The 23486-nt window shown below is 44.2% G+C and overlaps 1 protein-coding gene across 12 annotated transcripts in view; it reads left to right on the top strand.

The window, feature by feature from the left end:
• Positions 1-23486, top strand: part of PTPRM (protein tyrosine phosphatase receptor type M) — a 1478792-nt gene that overhangs the window by 978567 nt on the left and 476739 nt on the right. For all 12 annotated transcript variants that reach the window (XM_085607017.1, XM_085607015.1, XM_085607014.1 and 9 more), the window contains one exon: positions 11125-11257. In XM_085607017.1, coding sequence (XP_085463143.1) covers positions 11125-11257 — 133 coding nt within the window. The remainder of the gene's footprint in view (positions 1-11124; positions 11258-23486) is intronic.

Raw genomic sequence — 23486 nt, 5'->3', positions numbered from 1 at the left:
ATTGGTACAAAACTCGAAAAGTGACGTCCCGGTCTGTTTAATTAAAAAACCCAGACATCACTTTTAAAACTACAGATCTCACATGTGGGGGCCTCGTGGTGGTCTCCAGCTTGGGACAAGCTTTTGGAGATGGTTTCAGAGCATGAAAAATCTGACAAGGAGTTTTTTTTCCAGGCTAAGTAAAAATACTTTGAGGCGAGTAAAAGGAAGCGCTTGTGTCGTTTGAACGGCACATTAGTATTCTGTTGCACTTTGAACAAGCATTTGCAATGCACTAGGTCTCGCATTTACGCGAGTTTGAGCTATTGGCATTGTAAATGACAATGCCTTTTATTTGTGTTTCGGTTTATAAAACAGAAATAAAAGGCATCGTCATTTACAAGGCCAATAGCTTAAACTCGCGTAAATGCGAGACCTATTGCATTGCAAATGCTTGAGATCACATGGGGTCTTCCACCCGTTAAGTACCTAGAGTCCTGTGTGCCTGTGTTATAATTGTACAGCTGGTACCGGGCCCGCCCCGAAAAAGATTATCCTGGCATTGCTTGATATCTTGTCTAAGATAAAGCTTGCTCTGTCTCGAGAATCTCGCCTCATAAAGCAGCATACTATGGGTTGGTTTGATTCTGTGTGGGTCTGTGTATCTGCCTGTGTTTGGTGTGATTGGAGGTGGTAGAGGCCAGTAGCCCTACTGTTCTCCCAACTCAAGCCCATGATAGCATAACTGAGTTAATACCCCTCAGAACAGGGCAATAACTTACATAGCCGCAACAATTGACACAGATGACTTTAACCCTTTCGCTGCGGCGGGAATTCCGCCGCAGCGCTGGGGGGTGTGGGGGGGCAGCGCGGTGGCGCGGTGCTCATGACGGAACCGCTCCGTCATGAGCCGCGGTTGAGCTGTGCTCATGACGGAGTGGTTCCGTCATGACTCCGCCCACTGCGCTAATCGCCCGCACAGGCGGGGAATTAGCGCCGCGGCCGCCAACGGCCGCAGCATGACGAAACCACTCCGTCATGAGCACACGGCGACCGTGGCTCATGACGGAGCGGTTCCGTCATGAGTGGGGAAGGGGTTAATACGGGTTTGACAGTCCAGACTAGATAGAGAGGCACCAAAGCAGGCCTCTATTCCCCAGCACCTGGATGACAGGGGGATAGAGCGATGGTAGTAAAAGGGAGGGGCAGCATTTTTCAATCTCACCTAGGGCGGCAAAACACCTAGAAACGGCCGTGTGTGTGGGCTCAAACTCAAACCCCAGAAAGGCCCAGACAGCACCGAGCAGTCATAAAGTAACACCAGCAATGTGGGTGAAAATATATGTGTCAAACACCCTACTTCCAGCACAGCCGCCAAAGCAGCCCTTGGCCTTATCCTCATTAGAAAAGACAGGAGAGCGTTACGTCACTTCCTGCGGCCTGATGAAGCGCGAGGGACAGTCTGACGTGCAGCTTCGTCGCCAGACGGGTTGCAGCTAGCCGCCAACACTGACTGTGACACTCACTGCATCTCCCGGCGTCTAAAATCGGAAGCCTGGCTGCTGGGAATCTGAAATTCACGTCTCTGGAATAAACACGCAGAAAGTCTGATAACAAGGCTTGTTAATTAGTGCCACCGCGCAGCGACGTGGCGAGCTGTTGGAGGTGCTGAAAGGAAGGCAGGTGCCGATCACAGCGTCTGAAGAGTACATTGTTTGCAAGCGCCGAGGATTATAAAAGCTCCGTGTGTGTGTGATCTTCCTCAGAACCCCAGGGAGAGACAGGTGGGCATTCGTCAACATGTGTACAGCTACGTGTCAGCCTGTTTTAGCATAAACAAAACGTGTGCTGCGAAAGATTGCAACAAACAATAACTTCTGCATATGGATGCTGAATTTGGGAGCTGGAGCATTGCGTGGTACAGGTTTCAAAACTAAACATTATCTAAGGAGACAACGAACGAGCCTCACACAAACAACCAAACATATAAAAACGGCTTAGGGAAGTCCCAGAACCATGTGGAAAAGGTTACCAGACTAAGGTAGCGATTTAGGGCCACACTAATATCGCAGGGCCTATGCAAAATGATAACATAAAATGGCTTATTCTCTTCTAAAATGTTTTGACCTCCTGTGACCTAAAAGGAGCTGTGACTCGTTATGCTGAAATATAATGCCTTTTTTTGTAGTTAATATTAGGCCAACATGCAACCTTTGGACCTCTTCTCAACAGTATGTATACTGCAGAGTATGGTGGGTGGGGGTTGTGGGTGGGTACACACACTATGTGCAAACTGTTGTGTTAGGGTGTTCCATCTGTTATGATTATCAATAGGTTTCCTATATGTTGAATTTAAGCACCGTTTCGAGGACCTTATTAGTGATCCGAAGGAAATTTAGGGAACCAGGTGAGCGCAGTTCGGTGCACTGCTCACATCTGAAATCGGGCTTTACAGTAGTATCCATTTGTTGTGTTGAGTGCTCTTGGTTCTCAGCCATAAACTTATCTGAATAGTTCTGTTTTTAGCATTTTCCTGAAAAGTAAAAGGTGTGCCTTGGCATTGCCTTAATGGTTGGGGGGTCAGGTGTCTTCCGGTGATTCGGGCTGTATACTCCCAAAGATCTAGTCCAGTGTTTTATCTTTCGTAACTTTAATTGAAAGAAAGTTTGTGGGCATTTGTGACTGGGAGGTTATGGGAGGGCCTCCTGCAAGAAATTGGGCTGTTGGTTCATTGAGGTGTGAGCACTGGTCAAGCAGCAATCACAATCCTTGTCAGGGTGAGACACAAGCCCACCCTAAATTAACCTGTGCTTAATTAACCCTCTGGTAGCTCGGCGTGGAGCAGTCGTGCTTAACTTAGAGGCAATGTTTAAAGTATTTGTGCAAAACTTAAAACAGTAATAACGTGAAAAACGCCACACAAAAAGGATCCCACACCAGATTAGAAAAACTAATATTTTTAATAACTAAAATAACCAAAATGACAAAAATCCATTCAGTACAACCAGAGATATGCAAGTTGAATGATTTCAGATTTCAACTGTGCATATCTGGTTGTGCTGGACCGGGACAAAATCACAGTTCAGGACAACCGCAATGGAGCATGGACCGGTATAGGTACCCAGTCAGGCCTGCTGAACAAAATACCGTAAATCATGATTTGCGGAGCACTGCAAGGGTCTACGTTGAAGATACTTTGCACCGCCGAAGCAAAGTATCAGCCCTGAGATGCGGCGAGGTCCTGCATTGTCGTAGAGGATCCTATCAACGAGGACTTGCAATTCGAAATCTGTCATTGAGGACCTGCTGCTCAGTCAGGTCGATACTTAAGTTCAGAGGAGCTGCGATGTGGAGTCTCTCGTCTAGGGATGCGAGGGCCTGCGCTAAGGATGTGCCAATCAGTGGCGGTTCTGATGAGGCAGCGGGTTGTGATGCGATGCAGGTCTTTGCGATGCAGGCTGTGATGTGATGCAGGTCCATGCCACGGTGGGGATGCGCCGGTTCTGCTTGGGGTTGCGCTGTGCAGCAGAAGCAATGTGTCAGTTCCGCTGGATCCACAGAGTTTAACAGAGCACCTTAGGCCCACTTCCAGGAGTCCTGGACTGGAGTGGCACCACAACAGGGTAGACTCACAGATTGCAGAGTCCAGGTGTTGGGTTCAAGGTGATTGGAGCCTTCTGCCCTTGAGGCTCAAATCAGGAGCCCAGTCAACTACTTCTTGGGGTGTTTGGAGTCAGGAGCGGCCCATGCAGGTAAGAGCGGTGGGGCCGGGTTGAGGGAAAATTAAATAAATAATTCACTTTCTCTCCTCGTCGCCTGTTGAAATCCCCCCCCCCCCTCCCCCAACCTGGCTCCCCTGCCTCACCGCTCTTACCTGCATGGGCCGCTGCTGTTTGGAGTCCTGGGTCATACAGATGCAGGTCCAGTCCTTCTCACCCAGGCAAGAGGGCAGCAGGCTGCAGTTCAGTACAGGAGGACAGCAGTCTTTCAGAGCAGCAGTCCAGCAGTGTGGCAGTCCTTTCGGCAGCACAGACATCCTTCTTTGTGGCAGAGTATCCAAAGGTCCAGAAGTGTACTGAAGAGTTGGGGACTGAGACCCAATATTTATTCCCTGTTGTGCCTTTGAAGTGGGGAAAAGCTTCTAGCGGTATGCCTTTGAACTGCCCAAGTTCCCTGCCTTCCTTGACCTGGTTTCAGACTAACTGCAGGGGGTATGCAGCCCTTTCTGTGGAGGCAGGACACAGTCAATTCAAGTGTGAGTGGTGCTGTACCCAGCTCCTTCCTTCCATCCTGACAGTGATGGCTCATCGATGCACACCAAAGCTCCCATTGTGTATGGCTGTCTAGGAGGAATGCTCACAGCCCGTCTGTCAACTACACCCAGTCCCATGACCCAGACAGGCTGCAGTCACCAAATGGCTAACTCTGGAAAATGCCAACTTTCTAAAAGTGGCATTTACAAAATTGTAATTTAGAATCTGACTTCACTATAAGTTAGGACCTTTAATTTCAATTCCAAAGACACCAAACATGACTGAGTTGCCTATTCTCATTTGGATGATTCAGCTTACTAATGTAATACGGTAACCCCAGTTTTATCTTATGGCTGAGATAGGCCTTGAAATACTTTTTTTAAGTTTTTCACTACCAGGACAAGTAAAATTTAAAGGTACACGTCCTACTTTTTAAATACATAGCACCCTGCCCTTTGGGCTTTCCAGGACATGCCCTAGGGGTGACATAAAGATTAAAAAGGAAGCTTTGTGCCTGGCAACAGGCTTTAAAACTGCGCAAACAGGCTGCAATGGCGGACCTGAGGCATATTTAAAGTGCTGCTTAAGTGGGTGGCGCAATCAGTGGTGCAGGTCCACTAGTAGCATATAATTTATAGGGCTTTGGAACAGGTAGTGGCACTCTACTAGGGACTTAAAAGTAAATGAAATATGTCAATTGGGTATAAGTAAATTCTACCATGTTTCAGCGAGAGCACAAGCACTTAAGCACTCTTCAAGTGCTGGTCAGCAGTGGTAAAGTGCGCAGAGTTGTAAGGCCAGCAAAAACGAAGTCAGCAAAGTAGGAGGTCTAAAGGCAAAATGTTTGGGGAAAAGCACACCAAGGATGTCAGGTCTAACACCACCCTTCTGGTTACATCCTCCTCCATTTCCCAGACTAGTTTGTGCAAGTTACATAGTATGTTGAATTGGTCCATCACATTAATGAACAGTGCAGTGCTTTTAATGTGTGTGTGAGTTTCTGTGATTGAGGGGCAGTCTAGCACCCAGATCTTGCATAATTTGTTGTTTATTAGCAGACCTATGTCAGGGCACAGTAGTATTTTATGTGCATAAATATATTTGCCCACTTTCAACATAATCCACAGTCTGCTACCTGATTCCATTATACTTTTCCATAGTGAGAGCCATATCTGATCAATCGAAATAGCCCCGAGCTACTAATGACTTTGACTTTATTTGCAGCAGTGATCACCTCAGAGACAATCACAATAGTGATCATATTTTTCAGGATTACCAGTAGTGATTCCTCGGATGTATGGCAAAATATTGAGTGATTCCAAAATATGTATAGAATTGCTATTCTAGACTCCACAACTACTTACCTTGAAGATATACATATCTTAAATAAATGTGTAGTTAAGAAAGTTAATTAAACGAAAATTACTGCTTTTAGTTTATTACCTTTATGATAGTGTGCTAGTCTATATTCTGGATGCTGTATTCTGGCTGAACGATACTTAAAATTCCCTATTGTATAGAAAACAGTTTACACCAACACATAAGACAGGGTAACTAATATCATTTTCTCTTTAAGCTTTTTCATTACAAAATGCCCCCATGTGACTAATGCTATAGCAGCCATAGCAGTGGACATCCACTGGCACAAACGAAATGCTAAAAGCTATAAACATCCCCAATTCTTTATGAACTACCATTCAAAGTGCTGTTCTTCACTTGCTAAAAAAGACTTAGTTTTCTAGCAAATATGCATTTTCCATTTTAGGTTAACAAACTAAAAAAACCATGTTTTATCTATTACAAAAAAAAACAATTGCCTCAAATTCATATTTCAATCATGGGTCTACATGTCCTTTTCTGATTTCCCTAGTGAAAATGCATTACAAAGACAAATTCTGCCCCACCTGTCCAGGTTTTACCATGAGATGTCAGTGATGCCCACCATAATGCCAAAGATGCCTCCATCATGCCACGGATGCCAACTGCTATGTCAGTTCCACAGTTGTGTATTGCTGCCCACCATAATGCTAAAACCCGCTGCAACATGTCAGCCGTGGACATTATTATTCCACGGATTAACTTAATTATGGGTATAGATGGGTCACAACTAGGCCAGTCATACTCACAAAATAGCAGTGATAGGTGATATTATGCCGGGATCAGTCCAAGGCTGCCCAGCATATGCCAATATGTGACATGATTATTTCCCAGTGTTATGTCAGAAATAGATTTAATTGTGCCAAAACCAAGCTCCAACTATTAGGACATCAGGTAAATTTAGATTTCCCTAACACCAGGACTAGCTTCCAGAAAGAGACAATGCTTTTCCAGCTGAGAGACAATGCCAGACATACACACATAAGTAAATGCCCACATCTGCGTAGACATGCAAGCAGGAAAATTTAAACAAATGCACAAGCATGCACTTTTTTGGCCCAACTTTTCTTAAAACTGTATTTCTACTTGATACTTCTAATTGCAGATTCTCTGCTTTTAGCATACTCCATAGGTGCTAGACTGAATCTGGAAGTTCTTGCAGCAGTGGTGCAGCATGCCGCTGTTGGCGCTGTGTGACTCTGCGTAAGCCTTGATCTGCCCCGGAAGTGATGGGGAAGAGCCTCATATAAGTGCCGGCCCTGCACACCAAGAAGGGTGTCAAGGTTTCAAACGATCTCGCCTCTTATCCTTGGTCACGAAGATGATTCCACAACTGGTCCCATTGTGCTCCAAATCTCCTGGGCCATCAGTGACACCACAGCATGTTGAGGCCTTTAATGATGCCGTGGTACATATTCTTTGCACTCTTCTGGTTCCCCTTGGCCTTTGGGTCACAAGGATTTGCAGGGACCTTCATTCAATTTACTGCTGGAGGGGCTGCCCTTGGTGCCATCTGTGACCCTAAAACTCACCTGCGGTTTTGCTCAAAGCCCAGTGCTGACTTACATTCTGGCTCCAAGATCTGCGCTGGTCCTATCTCCACCAATGCCTGTGCCACATTTGCCACCATCAGAGGTTGCACCATTGTGGACTTAGATACTTGACCACAAGCCAAATCCACTTTAACCTCGACCGAGGTCACACCTTGACTCCACTGCAGTGCACCTGGTCCCTGTACACTCTGATTCAGTCAAAACATTTCCTATTCCACTAAGCCTTCCTAAGAGTCTTACCTTGTTAGCTCAGATTCTGACCAATTTGATTAAGACAAACATGATTATGGGGATGATTTACCTCACACTATGATAATGATAGCTACATGGACTTGCAATAAGCGAGTGGAATGGATACCTACTCTGACACAGGTTTGGTTTTGCCCCTTGGTCTAACAAAGGAGGGCGCATCATTTGCTGTAGTGGTTAGATATACAATTGAGGTGCTGGTCTTAGAGGTGCCTTCAGTTGAAGTCAATAAAAATGTCCGTACTTAGGTTTTGCACCCTGGGCTAGCTTCATCTGACTCCATACTTCCACTTAATGAAGTCCTGACTGAAACCCGCTTGGGCGAAGCCTTGCTCTTGCCCACCGATGAATAGGCAGATGGCTAGGCACCACAGACAGTGCTGGGTCCCACAGATTTTCTTCCACAGCATCGAGCCCTGAGGGATCGGTGGTCCAATTTTCCACCAGTAAAGTCAACCTTAATGCGTTCCCCACGACTCCTCAAGATAGGAAGCCAAAAAGATTTGAGGCATTTGGTAAGCAGATGTTCTCTTCCACCGCCTTGGTGTGAAGTCAGTCAATGCAGTCTACTTCTTAGGCCATTAGACACATGCTCTCTGGAACATGGTCAGTGAGATCTCGCCACAGGTCCTGGTGGAGAGTTGGGCCTCCTTAGCTCAAACCATTCAGGATGGCAAGAATGCAGCAAAATGTATCTGGATTCACCTAGACGCTACTGAGTGCTTGGGGTGTGCCGTGGGCTCTAGTGTGCTGCTCCACCACCAAGCATAGATATGACAACTTTACTTGCCTTCGGAAATGTCGTATCTGGTAGAGACAATATCTAGCCGCAGATTCCTTACTTACCCACCCATCCTCCCTGCTCTGTGGGCAGATTTCTAGGTTCAGGGCTGATACCTTTCAGAGCGCTAGTTTAGACTCACCAGTGTCAGTGCACTTCATGTTACCTCGCTTCTGGCATGGAAAGTCGTAAAAAGTAACTGGCGTCAGCGAGCGGAGGTAGCGACTAGGTGACGCGGACGTCACTTTCCAGCTCAGATGACGAAGCCACACAAAGCCAACTGACACCACCTACCGGCACGCAGAGGTGCTGCTCACGAAAAATCTTCTGGATCCAGTCTGACGCCTGGGGAAATTCAAAGGTGAGGAATCTGCCGCTAGATATTGTCTCTACTAGATAAGGCTTTACCGAAGGTAAGTAACTTGTTCTTCATGTAGTGGAATAGGGCTTAGGCAATGATGTTAAATATTCTGTGCTTTGCTTTGCTAATGAAATGATACATTTGATCAAACTACTGATTCTGATTTGTTAATTTGTTAATTTCATATGTTGAAATAATGTTGAAAAATCCTTGATTTGGGGGGTGCGCCAGAGACTTTCCTGTTCTGCAGCGAATGCTGCCTATTTCTTTGCTGAATTTGACTGCCCATTTGGGACTTAGACTAACTTTTGATCTTGCATTTTGTCTGTATGGCCCTATTTGCTGAGAGTCTTCATGGCATTGACTCTGTATCGCTTTATTTCTGTATTTTGTAATAAAACTCTCTAACTAGTCAGCTGCTCTAGAACTCAGTTATTGAGTTGGCTTGTCACTTGAATGACTGTATTTTCATATTTTCGATTTGTGGGTAGGCGCCTTACCTTGGGACACATTCCATTATAAATAGGGGTTTGACACCAACTCTGATTTATTGAACATTGTGGACATTCCGGTGAGGTAAATTTAGAGGGGTGTCACAATTGCGGGGTCTCCTTCGCCCAGAGGTAAGGTATCCAGTTAAAAGAGGTGCACTTCTTTTTTTAGGGGTAGTAACAGAAGGAACTGCTTTCAAGCTAGCGAATGGGTTGGGGAGATGAGCGAGTTGACTGTAGATTGGTACCAGCAAAGAATCATGAAATCCCTTGATGGTGGTAATGGGTAGGTGAGGGAATATAGCAGCCAGGGGTACAGAGCAGGATGGTCTTCTCGACATAGCAGTTGCTTGACCAAATGTTGCGTTTGTGTGTCTGTTGTTGAGTCCCTGAAGATCAATGTTCCTGTGATGTGTATTGTATCTACAATAAATGTAAAATACCCTCCCTGCACTTTCATGATGTAACCTTTATGTACATTGTGATGTGGATGGTGAATTAATGTCTATGGTGAATGAAGCCCAGCCAGGCGGTTGTTAGGAGGCAGCAATAGTGTGACCATGTGATATAGACACAGAAAAATCATGTTTATTATCTGTGCCACTTTGGGAAATGAAAAGACTAGGTTAAGGAACTTATGAAGTTAAAGGGGGGGCCCAATGGGCAATCCTGCATTATGTCTATAGGAACTTACTTCGTAGATTGGGGAAAGTTAAACGAGTTGAATTTGGCTTATCATGGGACTTTTCACTGAAAGTAATGGCTGCAACTGCATTACTCTGTGAGACAGTGTTACCTGCAGTTGGTACCGATGAGTAGAAGCAGTATATTTGTTTTCACCATGCTGTACTCATTATAAAACTGCAATGTCTCACATACTCATATGATAAGATGTTCTATCCAAAGGATAGGATATCATTCATTTCCGTTCCACGCAACTCTAGTGTGATGTGTAGTCCGATAACTTAGCACTTGTGCTTGGTAGCATATTCATTCCTTGATTTTCTGGACAGCAACAGTGCATTATGCGGTAAAGCATCCCCCTGTGCCCAGGTATGCGCATACATAATCCAGCAAAGCCGCGGCTGAAAATTGTTAGAGACTGGATCCGGGGAATTTTAGAACCAACTTCTTATTTCCAGTCCCATCCATCTCCCCGGAACAAGCCGGCGTGGTCCCTGATATGATGAATACTGTCACATTCTGATTAAAAAAGAGGGCTACATTTGAGAAGAAAATGCATTGGGTTTAGTGAATTGAACATTGCGTCCCTAACATTTTTCATCCTGAACTCATTTAGCAGAGGAAATGGATATTCCATCAGACATGGATTTGACGTTCCATCACATTATTCTGTAAACAGTCCAAACAACGGTGTAGAGCGGGAGCCGCAGAGACAGTCGCCGCTGCAAGGCACTAGTTATCTCATTTAAACAGATATTAAATGTCGGGTGCCAGAGCTGTGATCATCAGCTGCTTCCCACTTTGTGAATAAATTGCCTAGAAGGAGTCTTGTGCCGACCAGATGTGACCTGGATTCTGATTTCCAAAGGCAAAAAACGCAAAGCCCATTGTGCTGAGAAACAATTGCTGGTGAAATGCCTGGTAAATGAGCTTATCTCCCTTTCCCAGGTGCTCTAGCTAATATGTTATGAAATTACTGCTCCATTTATGAAAAATTATTGGAGAAAACGGTGCAACAAATCAAATTTAGATAAAGGCACACGGCAGTTATTGTGCTGTTAGCAAGTTTTTCAATGGGAGACAGAAGAGGGAGTCGGCGGAGATAAAAGAAATTGTGGAGTAGTCTGTACGGTTGTGTCGGGTGGGGGGGGGGGGAGGCGTGGGTGTACCATTCAGCGCGTGTTATGGTTGAGCTATAGTTTGGAAGAACAAATGAACAATGTAGGTCCTTTCATTGAATATGACAGCTGTTCCAGGAAAAATCCACGCCGCTTCTACCTGCCTGCCTGCTGTGTCTGATAAGTCATATTAAGATGTTTAATATGTAAGAGAATTCAAAGAAATACAGTATTGTGTCTTCATTTAATTGTGCCTATCTTCTCTCTTTGGCCATTAGGAGCTGCCACTCGCAAGCCCGACCCTGAGCCTGAGAAGCAGACAGACCACACCGTTAAAATTGCAGGGGGCATTGCGGGTATCCTGCTCTTTGTAATCATATTCCTTGGAGTTGTGTTGGTGATGAAGAAAAGGTGAGCAGAATCTGGCCGTGTGCATGTAATCTCCATTGCATTTCCACCAATCGCATCTGGTTACGTTGGGCCTACCATCAGCGGGTGGGGTCTTCACCACAATTGAACTCACCCTGCTTTCTTACATCGTGCGGCATTATTCATCATTCCTGAAAAATCGTTGCTGTTTTTGGATCCTGTCCCTGCGATAAGTCACCCCTCTGCCAAATGTTTGCAGGAGAGAATTTATTTTTGACCCGTTACGCTACACCTCCTGAAGGTACAGGGGATGTCATTTCCCATAGTTCCCAGGTATTTCATACCATCGATCTGTCATCATAATGCTCTAATTGCACAAAGATAGTCTGAAAGATTTTGGTGGGGAACATAAGGAGACCACACCATCAGTCAACTAAGACCGAGAATTATGTGTACCGCTGCAATGCTTTTGATTGGGGTGTCAAAGATAGACCAAACATTGCTGTCATAGCTGCAACATCCCTTTCCTAAAACAGACAGGTGCAAACCGCAAAAAGAAAGGGTGCTAAAGTGGCATAACTTGCTACTCATTTACAGATTTTTGTGGCTAGCATTGGAGAATGTTGTCACTTAAAGTTGGCAAACGCCCTTGAGGACAGCCACTCATTAATAGCATTCAGTTGGGCCTTTTCTCACTTGGTCAGGGGCGTAACACAGGCCCCCGCATCCCCCGCGGTGCGGGGGGCCCCCGAGCTGCAGAGGGCCCCCTCAGCCCAGTACTAAGGCCTTAGAGCTCCGGATTAAATCCGGAGTGGGGGCCCCTCCATGTACCTTGCAGGGCGGCCCCCTGAGCCTTCGTTACGCCACAGCACTTGGTTGATTTGAGGCTGCAGTACCCATTGGTCTCTGTGTATTTCCCAGCACTGTTGGTCATGGGATGGATTGGTGCTACTGCAGGGTCTGAAATGTTCGCCTTTAATATGGGCAGGGTCCAAGGGGTTAGAATCTACTCTGCCCATGTCAATGAATAGCTGTATAGAGTCGATCGTCTGTGCCTCAAACTGAGATTGGACAAGCTTTATGGTGTGACCATTATCTTTTGAGATATTGGTCACACATGTGGGCTGGCCATTCAAAGGGATTTTCTGCATAGATTGCAGTGAGTGCATTAAGTCATAGGGGAGGGAGCAAGAGAAAAAAGTATAGGGTGCGAAAGTCGGAGAGTTATTGTGAGAGAAACTGGAGTAGATTCTGCTGTTGAGTGGTCTAACTTGCACGCTACAGGACTACACTCCTTAAAGTTCTCAGAAACGACTGGACTCTACCCTCCAGTGTTCTGATCAGGTGTTATATATTGCAGAAGGTTTGTTTACCTCTGAAAGATGTGCGAACCCACTTTTTCTGTTTCTTCATACGTTAAGTTTATTCGTTTATTTAGGTGCTATATGCACTCATTAAATGGGGAACAATATATCAATGACACCGCAAAAGGTTGAATAGACATTAAAATTATGTTTCACACTCTTTTCTCTTTTGTACTTAATTTGGTCTTACTCTGAATATTGGTGGTTCCAATTAATGTTTTCTAATGTAGTGTTTTAGAATATCTTCAGACAAGTAAGCTTCCGGATTTACATTCTCAAAAATGTGTTTAAAGACGATGTACACCCAGTGTAAGCAGTGCAGTAACGGTCCCGAGTCTTAATTCCTTGCACTTAATTCCTTGAAAGATATATTTTATGTGTTTAGTTCCTGGCTAGTTGGGGAACTTAATTTTTTTTCTCAGTTGCTTGGTTGTTCATTAGCAATTGATCAATAAATAGAGTAACTCTGACGCTCTGTGTTTGAAAATAGTTGTTATATTTGGCTTTGGTATGATACAACTCTGTACAAAAATTGGCAATTTTCAGACCAACATATATATACGAGTTTGTGTTCTAGCGGAGGCCCCTTCTAAGATGCATCTTGAGCCGCACTGAGCTGAGGGATGGCTTTACTAGTTTCATCACTTGGCACAGCTCTGCCTTTGCTGCTGCCGTTCAGTTCACCGATGGTACAATGCGCCCTGAGAGGCTGGAAGGGTTTGAAGTTTCCGTCTCTCCCTTTTCTTGCCTGGTCCGGCATTAATGTCCTTAGCTGTTTGTCTCTCGTTTTGCTATAATGAATGCATCCGTCTGTGCCCATCCAAGTTGGCTCGATCCATAGGGGCGCAGGAACCATCAGCTATTGTGGCCTGCTCCCTGCTCCCTTTTGCTAGGTAGGCCGCTTTAAAGTGAAATAAAAGCAAACTTGCGATTTGCCAAGTGAACAGGCTTTTGGGGTGTGCTCTTTGCTCTGCTTCCCTTTCTCAATATTCAGAATTTTAGTATCAAATTGTCTCACAGCATTTTTATATTGGTATATTAACACGGGGATTGAAGTTTGCAGACCCGCAATTAACAAAAAAAAATTAAAATTATTTGGGTTTTGTTATGGATTCCTTTTACAATAATAATCACAATTGCTCCAGCTGGGCACATGCCTAGATGTTTTTCGGCTCTTACAGCTTGGCCCGGCTTTTGCTTTTCCTTCATGGCTTTCCCTGTTCCAGTTTCCAGGTTTAGTTACTTACATAATCAATATCCAGTGTAACTGAACCCATTTTTTGGTCTCGCGACCTGCGTTGCACTGCGCAGCAGTGCTCGCGCAGGCCAGAGTCTTTTGTCTGGGGTTTGAAATGGACCCTGGAATCGCACACGCTTGTGTGTGTGCGTTTCCTTTTCCGCTCCCCCATTGGCCTTGCGTGCCTCTTATTCTAAAAGACTGCACGCAATTGGCCCGAGGCGTGCGCATAGCTCCTCCCATGGCCTATTGGTGTCTATTATGCGCACCAAGCGCGTAATACACACCAATAGGCCGTGGGAGGAGCTATGATCGTGCCCAGACACAGGCGTGACGCGCGCGCCACTTGTTTTTCTTTACTTTTGGTATATGCGCGGCACCCGCGCTTTACATTTGATGTTATAAGTTAAGCGCGGGTGCCGCGATTATACCAAAGGTAAAGAAATAGAAAAAAAATAATATTTCTTTACTTTTGGTATATGCGCGGCACCCACGCTTTACTTACAACATTAAAAGTAAATCGCGGGTGCCGCGATTATACCGAAGATAAAGAAATTTTATTTTTTTTCTATTTCTTTACTTTTGGTATAATCGCGGCACCCGCACTTTACTTTTAATGTTATAAGTAAAGCGCGGGTGCCGTGATTATACCAAAAGTAAATAAATAGAAAAAAATATCTATTTCTTTACTTTAGGTATAATCGCGGCACCCGCGCTTTACTTATAACATTAAAAGTAAAGAGCGGGTGCCGCGATAATAACAAAGGTAAAGAAATAGATTTTTTTTTCTATTTCTTTACATTTGGTATAATCGCGGCACTCGCGCCTTACTTTTAATGTTATAAGTAAAGCGCGGGTGCCGCGATTATACCAAAAGTAAAGGAATAGAAAAAAAATCTATTTCATTACTTTTGGTATAATTGCGGCACCCGCGCTTTACTTATAACATTAAAAGTAAAGCGCGGGTGCCGCGATTATACCAAAGGTGAAGCATTTGCAATGCAATAAGTCTTGCATTACTGAAAGTTTGAGCTATTGGCTTTGCAAATAATTATGCAACACCAATAACTCAAACTTTTAGCAATGTGAGACCTTTTGAATTGCAAATGCTTGTTAATCCTTTGACGTTGGATATTTGGGCATGCAGAAGGTCTCAAGGTGTGCTTCTGATTTCTTGTTTTGTTAAACGTTACTTACACAGACTTTACATCAAGCTGTGTCCTATGGCGCTGTTCCCAGCTAAACTTAGTAGATTTATCTAACAAATGCAACTGCTTAAGGTTGGTTTTTCAAGATTCTTTGTTTCCTGGCTGCAAAACATGAGAAACAGTATATGGGATCTCAAGCCTTTAAAAAGAAATGTTGGAAAACACAAGTACAGTTTTTCTGTCACCCTCAAAATATTTTTGGTTTACTTTTTTAGGTCGCTCCTAGGCAGCGCTTGTGCTGTCTCTTCAAGATATGCTGTATTCAGAATATGTGCATAAAGCTCCGCCCACTTTCCGCCCCTCTTTTTAATTGGCTCATGTCACTGTTCTTTGCAAATGGTCGCTTTTCATTGGTCAATAGCCTTAGTAATCCCACCATAGAACCGCCTTGTCTCTTTTTGTAACCTCCCATGAAGACACGTGTGTTCTGGGGTAACTTTCAATTACAGCCTCAAAGCACTATTTTTTACAGGGCTTTCTCCTGCCTGCTGTTGGACATGCTCTCCCACACCGCTCGCCAGGCTTGATATGCATGGTGGCGGGCATTTCTCCTCGATGCCTTGAACTTTAATAATGGTAGCCACGCTATTTACATAGAGCAACTCAACCAAATCCTTTTTTAAATTTTTATTCATAATTTTAGTTTTTAAAGCGTTTATCGCGGCCCGCAACTTTCTTATAGCACACACCACCAAAATCCTTTTCTTTTAAAAAGTATAATTTTTTATCAAGTACGGCACGCTAAGCTTCATAAATATGGTGCCAGCACTCCTTTCTCCCGCTGCTGCATTAGCCACGGCTTTTCCCTCTGCCCCGGCTCCACTGCCCAAACAGTGGCTCCTTCCCTCCTGCCGTGGCCTCGGCTGAGACAAAGGCAGGGACATCGAGAAAGTGAATTTCGCTGAGAAATACAAACTTCCCCAGCCTGTTCAGCCGGAAAAAAAAACATCAGCAACGGCCCCCCTAGCGACCCATGATTTGCTCCCAGGAACCATGTTATCATTATTGTTTACAATGTTGCTGGGAGCAATGCTGCCGACATTGGGTGAAATCATGGAAGGCAGCAGCGGGCATGAGCAGTAGCAAAGCGGGCGTTTAGGGGGAGCCCCAGGGCAGGGACGGTGCACAGGTGCAGTGGCAGACCAGCAGCAGCCAGGCCAGCTCTGAGGTTCCAGTGCTTCGCCTTTCTCCAGACTCTGCCGAGCCAGGCGCACTGTGCCTCGCGGGCTGCTTCCCTCTTGCTGCCCCTCTGATGATATGGAACAGCTTCCCGGCAGCATGGCAGAAATCGACTGAGCTAATCGAAGCATCAAAATTTATGAAGGGTGAGGTGTTTCCCAAGACAACAGCCTGTCATAGGCGAATAATTACTGTATGGCCCACCCACAACTTTTTAACTCATTAGCCCTTTGATGTGTGACTTTTTTGATATTTTTAAATAATTTTGCATTTTCATTGATTTTCTCTTTTGTCTTAATTGTAGCAGTGCATACCTTCTCTCTCGGGCTCGTCTTGCCGCAGTGGGGCTGTGCTCAACTGACTGCATTAGTAGCAGCTGAGACCCCGCTGGCCTGGCTGTGTGAACTTTGAGCCTGACTCTGTTATGTAGCCGGTCTGCAAAAGTCCACAGAGAGGAGAATGCACAGATATCTGGGGTTGGCAGGCGAGTGATGCTGTTTTGTGGCATCCTAAACTGGTTCCATCCCCAGTCAGTGACCCGTTTCCTTTTGAGCCCTGAGTCTTTCACAGGTCGGCCCTTGGGTCACGACTGTGGCTGCATTATCTGATCACTGCTGCTGCTATAATATTCATCCCAGGCCGGCCGCATTGGCATCACGTGACAGCCGCAACAACAATCACACAGTAGGGTTCATGTGATTTGCATACAGGAATTAGCCACTGTCTGAGTAAGGCAGCGAGCAGCAGTTATGTTTCTTTGTACGCTGCTGTATGTGCTGCCGGTTTGGTGCCTCACCGTGCCATTCTGCAAGAGTCGTCTGCTCTCTGGTCTAAGAGTATCATTGATGGCTGACATGTTCTTCTTGATTTATGTATTAATAACGTTAATTTAATTTAGCAGCTCTGTGTGCAGTTTTTTCTATATTCTCTGGTGCCAGAATGAGGCCGCTGGTGCCACTCAAGTCGGTCACCTGGACACACTCTGAGCATCAACAATTAATCAATGATACCAGGGAGGACTGACTAGGCCTGTTCAGGCACAGGATGTGGCAAGATTATTTAAATTTCCTGCATGCCCAGGCCCCCAGCAATTGTTGCTGCAGCCGCACACTAAAGCTAAACTAGGACAACACGTATCTGATCTTGATGCCCAGTTAGTGAGTCGGGTGGGGTTCAGTCCTTTCATGGCAAGTCCAAGAGCAGTTTCTGTCAGAGTGTCTTTTAACAGCACACGGCACAGCCCTCAAAATGGCGGTGCCATCACTGACTTGACTCCTTCCATAAGCAGCTCTTCTCACCATCCCTCAAGTGATACAGCCTTCAATCTCATCTACACTACAGCATCTCTGTCCACAGCAAGTGAGTGTGACAGCAATTCAGAGACACTTCAGTAAAAACACATCAGCAGCAGTAGAATTATTGTGACTCAGAGACGTAGGTAAGTCAAAAACTAAGGCTGCTGAAATTAAATGTCCTTGTTCGAAGGTCAGAGATTTGTCTACTGGCAGTTCACTCTGCATTTTCTATCACAGATGGTTAATATCCCTGCTGCAAAGAACGTCACACAACTATGCAAATTGCAAAACCGTTTGAGGATCGCTGAGAGTTACTGGATGCTATGTTAGTTCCCTTTTTTATGTCTAGTGCTGTGCGGTAGTTTTAAGATCTTAGATTTTCTTGTTGCTCAAATGGGTGTCATTTCTGATATTTATGGGTTTGCCTCATCTACATTGCTTGATTTTGATCAGGAGTAAGTGTCACTCATAGTCATTGAAATGTCACTCAAAATTACACTGACATTTTAAAAATGTCACACATATCAACCTGAAACCTTGGCAGCTATACATAACTATAGTTTTATTTTCTCCTAACTTTCACTGGTTCCATGGTGGTGACAACATTGCAGTCTGCAGGCTGCATGAGGCGCAGATCCAGCATTTGCAATGCAATAGGTCTCGCATTTGCGAGAGTTTAAGCTATTGGCATTGTAAATGGCAATGCCTTTAATTTATCTGTTTTAAAAAACAACACATAAAAAAGGCATTTTCATTTACAATGTCAATAGCTGAAACCCTTGCAAATGAAAATGCTTGTTTTATACTTACTGTACTCTAACCTTTCCAACCAACACAGTGAGCGCTGGAAAATATCACAAAGACAGTTAGTAGTTCATTGTAACTTGTATCCAAAGTAGTGCAAGGCTGTCCATCAGGATAGATGATTCTTCATTAAGTCCATTAATATACAGTAGCTATATTGTTTAATCCCCAGGATTTTTTAAATTCTTCAAACATGAGTTTCCAGCCCAGACAATGTGTTTCGTCCCTTTAAGAGATCTTCTTCAAGGATAAATATATTCGTAAACCTATCACAATCCGCTATGATGGGGAGGTGCTTATACTTGCTTCTGGTTCCCATCATATGCACGTTATTCCCCCAAACTTTCTTCTCCCACCAGCAAAGCAAATTTTTCTGAAAATAACCAGAGCCAACATTGTGAATAATTTGTTATGCGATCCTCAGTACAAGAGCGATAACATGTTCTTTGCAGGAAGAAGATTGTGATAGGTTATTGAATATATTTATCCCTGATGAAGTCCTTTTAAAGGAGCAAAATGCATTGGCTGGGCTAGCAACTTAATGTTTGAAGAATAAAAAAATCTTGGGTATTCAACATTATGGCTCCTGTGTATTAATGGAATGAATGAATAACCCTCCATCCTGACGAACTGCCTTGCACTATTTGGATACAAGTTACAATGAACTTCTTACCGTCTGTTTGATATTTTGCAGTGCTCCCTATGTTGGTGGGAGTTGTTTTACAAATAGTCAGGGTTCATGAGCAGTAGGGCCATATGATGTGAAGCGCCTCCCGTTTTAATTGATTAACTACTATCACTTGTTCGGTCCTCTGGGGGCTATTACTGCTCTCTTTGGAGTTTTGGGTGCTCTAACCTTTATTACATTGCATTGTGAGTGGAATTATTCAATGTTTCTTGTCCACGATGGAGTGATCTTAAGTGTACTGTCTATTGGGACTCCTCCTGGTTAAATTCTAGTCTATTGCGGTTGCTACTAACTTTTTTTATGCTTAGTTGATTGTATGCACTTGTTTGCAGTTTGTGGTAGCAATATTTATTTGCTCATTTGCAACTCCCATCACTCCGGTTTAGAAAGTGTTTATTATGATTTGCGAATAAAATCATACATTCAGACGCACATGCACAACAGACAACATGAATAATATAGTTATATAAAACCTAAACATCTTATAAAAGAAAAATAAGTAATTTGGTGATTTTAAATTATAAAGGGGCAGTCAAATGCGGTTTCTAGCTCATTTTAAAAAAATTGTCAGATTAACAAATTAGTTGTCAGGAAAACCTCCAATATCGACTACTAGACAACGAACACCTGAGACAAACTGTATGTTGTTAAACATAAATTCCCCAGGACTTCTCTAGAGCCAGTACATTGACTGAAACTATATATGCAAACATAAGACCCCTTGTAAAATCGCTAGTGTAAGACATTACCAGATTTGTACATGGTCTCCCACTCTTCTTCCTGGGGATTTCTGAGGTAAGAAAGGTACCATCCAAATTTCTCCTGCTCTTCTTAAATGTATCCTCCCTATATTCCAACATTCTGCATAATGCTATAGATATCTGCTAGAGATTTCTGCAAAAAGATACTAAGCGTATAGATATACCAGTGGTGACTATCAAAGACCTCATGCAATTTATACTCCAACATCACAATTTATTTTCTTTTGCAGTGGAAAATTTTCATCTTAACATTGGTACAGTTAGTGGTGCAAGATTTTCACTGCAATTTATTAACCTTTAAATGGGAGACATGGAACAAGAAATGTTACAAACAAACATCCCTTTTCTTTTAAAAAGTATAATTTTTTATCAAGTACGGCACGCTAAGCTTCATAAATATGGTGCCAGCACTCCTTTCTCCCGCTGCTGCATTAGCCACGGCTTTTCCCTCTGCCCCGGCTCCACTGCCCAAACAGTGGCTCCTTCCCTCCTGCCGTGGCCTCGGCTGAGACAAAGGCAGGGACATCGAGAAAGTGATTTTCGCTGAGAAATACAAACTTCCCCAGCCTGTTCAGCCGGAAAAAAAAACATCAGCAACGGCCCCCCTAGCGACCCATGATTTGCTCCCAGGAACCATGTTATCATTATTGTTTACAATGTTGCTGGGAGCAATGCTGCCGACATTGGGTGAAATCATGGAAGGCAGCAGCGGGCATGAGCAGTAGCAAAGCGGGCGTTTAGGGGGAGCCCCGGGGCAGGGACGGTGCACAGGTGCAGTGGCAGACCGGCAGCAGCCAGGCCAGCTCTGAGGTTCCAGTGCTTCGCCTTTCTCCAGACTCTGCCGAGCCAGGCGCACTGTGCCTCGCGGGCTGCTTCCCTCTTGCTGCCCCTCTGATGATATGGAACAGCTTCCCGGCAGCATGGCAGAAATCGACTGAGCTAATCGAAGCATCAAAATTTATGAAGGGTGAGGTGTTTCCCAAGACAACAGCCTGTCATAGGCGAATAATTACTGTATGGCCCACCCACAACTTTTTAACTCATTAGCCCTTTGATGTGTGACTTTTTTGATATTTTTAAATAATTTTGCATTTTCATTGATTTTCTCTTTTGTCTTAATTGTAGCAGTGCATACCTTCTCTCTCGGGCTCGTCTTGCCGCAGTGGGGCTGTGCTCAACTGACTGCATTAGTAGCACCTGAGACCCCGCTGGCCTGGCTGTGTGAACTTTGAGCCTGACTCTGTTATGTAGCCGGTCTGCAAAAGTCCACAGAGAGGAGAATGCACAGATATCTGGGGTTGGCAGGCGAGTGATGCTGTTTTGTGGCATCCTAAACTGGTTCCATCCCCAGTCAGTGACCCGTTTCCTTTTGAGCCCTGAGTCTTTCACAGGTCGGCCCTTGGGTCACGACTGTGGCTGCATTATCTGATCACTGCTGCTGCTATAATATTCATCCCAGGCCGGCCGCATTGGCATCACGTGACAGCCGCAACAACAATCACACAGTAGGGTTCATGTGATTTGCATACAGGAATTAGCCACTGTCTGAGTAAGGCAGCGAGCAGCAGTTATGTTTCTTTGTACGCTGCTGTATGTGCTGCCGGTTTGGTGCCTCACCGTGCCATTCTGCAAGAGTCGTCTGCTCTCTGGTCTAAGAGTATCATTGATGGCTGACATGTTCTTCTTGATTTATGTATTAATAACGTTAATTTAATTTAGCAGCTCTGTGTGCAGTTTTTTCTATATTCTCTGGTGCCAGAATGAGGCCGCTGGTGCCACTCAAGTCGGTCACCTGGACACACTCTGAGCGTCAACAATTAATCAATGATACCAGGGAGGACTGACTAGGCCTGTTCAGGCACAGGATGTGGCAAGATTATTTAAATTTCCTGCATGCCCAGGCCCCCAGCAATTGTTGCTGCAGCCGCACACTAAAGCTAAACTAGGACAACACGTATCTGATCTTGATGCCCAGTTAGTGAGTCGGGTGGGGTTCAGTCCTTTCATGGCAAGTCCAAGAGCAGTTTCTGTCAGAGTGTCTTTTAACAGCACACGGCACAGCCCTCAAAATGGCGGTGCCATCACTGACTTGACTCCTTCCATAAGCAGCTCTTCTCACCATCCCTCAAGTGATACAGCCTTCAATCTCATCTACACTACAGCATCTCTGTCCACAGCAAGTGAGTGTGACAGCAATTCAGAGACACTTCAGTAAAAACACATCAGCAGCAGTAGAATTATTGTGACTCAGAGACGTAGGTAAGTCAAAAACTAAGGCTGCTGAAATTAAATGTCCTTGTTCGAAGGTCAGAGATTTGTCTACTGGCAGTTCACTCTGCATTTTCTATCACAGATGGTTAATATCCCTGCTGCAAAGAACGTCACACAACTATGCAAATTGCAAAACCGTTTGAGGATCGCTGAGAGTTACTGGATGCTATGTTAGTTCCCTTTTTTATGTCTAGTGCTGTGCGGTAGTTTTAAGATCTTAGATTTTCTTGTTGCTCAAATGGGTGTCATTTCTGATATTTATGGGTTTGCCTCATCTACATTGCTTGATTTTGATCAGGAGTAAGTGTCACTCATAGTCATTGAAATGTCACTCAAAATTACACTGACATTTTAAAAATGTCACACATATCAACCTGAAACCTTGGCAGCTATACATAACTATAGTTTTATTTTCTCCTAACTTTCACTGGTTCCATGGTGGTGACAACATTGCAGTCTGCAGGCTGCATGAGGCGCAGATCCAGCATTTGCAATGCAATAGGTCTCGCATTTGCGAGAGTTTAAGCTATTGGCATTGTAAATGGCAATGCCTTTAATTTATCTGTTTTAAAAAACAACACATAAAAAAGGCATTTTCATTTACAATGTCAATAGCTGAAACCCTTGCAAATGAAAATGCTTGTTTTATACTTACTGTACTCTAACCTTTCCAACCAACACAGTGAGCGCTGGAAAATATCACAAAGACAGTTAGTAGTTCATTGTAACTTGTATCCAAAGTAGTGCAAGGCTGTCCATCAGGATAGATGATTCTTCATTAAGTCCATTAATATACAGTAGCTATATTGTTTAATCCCCAGGATTTTTTAAATTCTTCAAACATGAGTTTCCAGCCCAGACAATGTGTTTCGTCCCTTTAAGAGATCTTCTTCAAGGATAAATATATTCGTAAACCTATCACAATCCGCTATGATGGGGAGGTGCTTATACTTGCTTCTGGTTCCCATCATATGCACGTTATTCCCCCAAACTTTCTTCTCCCACCAGCAAAGCAAATTTTTCTGAAAATAACCAGAGCCAACATTGTGAATAATTTGTTATGCGATCCTCAGTACAAGAGCGATAACATGTTCTTTGCAGGAAGAAGATTGTGATAGGTTATTGAATATATTTATCCCTGATGAAGTCCTTTTAAAGGAGCAAAATGCATTGGCTGGGCTAGCAACTTAATGTTTGAAGAATAAAAAAATCTTGGGTATTCAACATTATGGCTCCTGTGTATTAATGGAATGAATGAATAACCCTCCATCCTGACGAACTGCCTTGCACTATTTGGATACAAGTTACAATGAACTTCTTACCGTCTGTTTGATATTTTGCAGTGCTCCCTATGTTGGTGGGAGTTGTTTTACAAATAGTCAGGGTTCATGAGCAGTAGGGCCATATGATGTGAAGCGCCTCCCGTTTTAATTGATTAACTACTATCACTTGTGCGGTCCTCTG

The sequence above is a fragment of the Triturus cristatus genome, chromosome 5_2, assembly GCF_964204655.1.
Source record: "Triturus cristatus chromosome 5_2, aTriCri1.1, whole genome shotgun sequence".
Classification (NCBI taxonomy): domain Eukaryota; kingdom Metazoa; phylum Chordata; class Amphibia; order Caudata; family Salamandridae; genus Triturus; species Triturus cristatus.
This window is presented reverse-complemented; position numbering and strand designations above follow the sequence as displayed.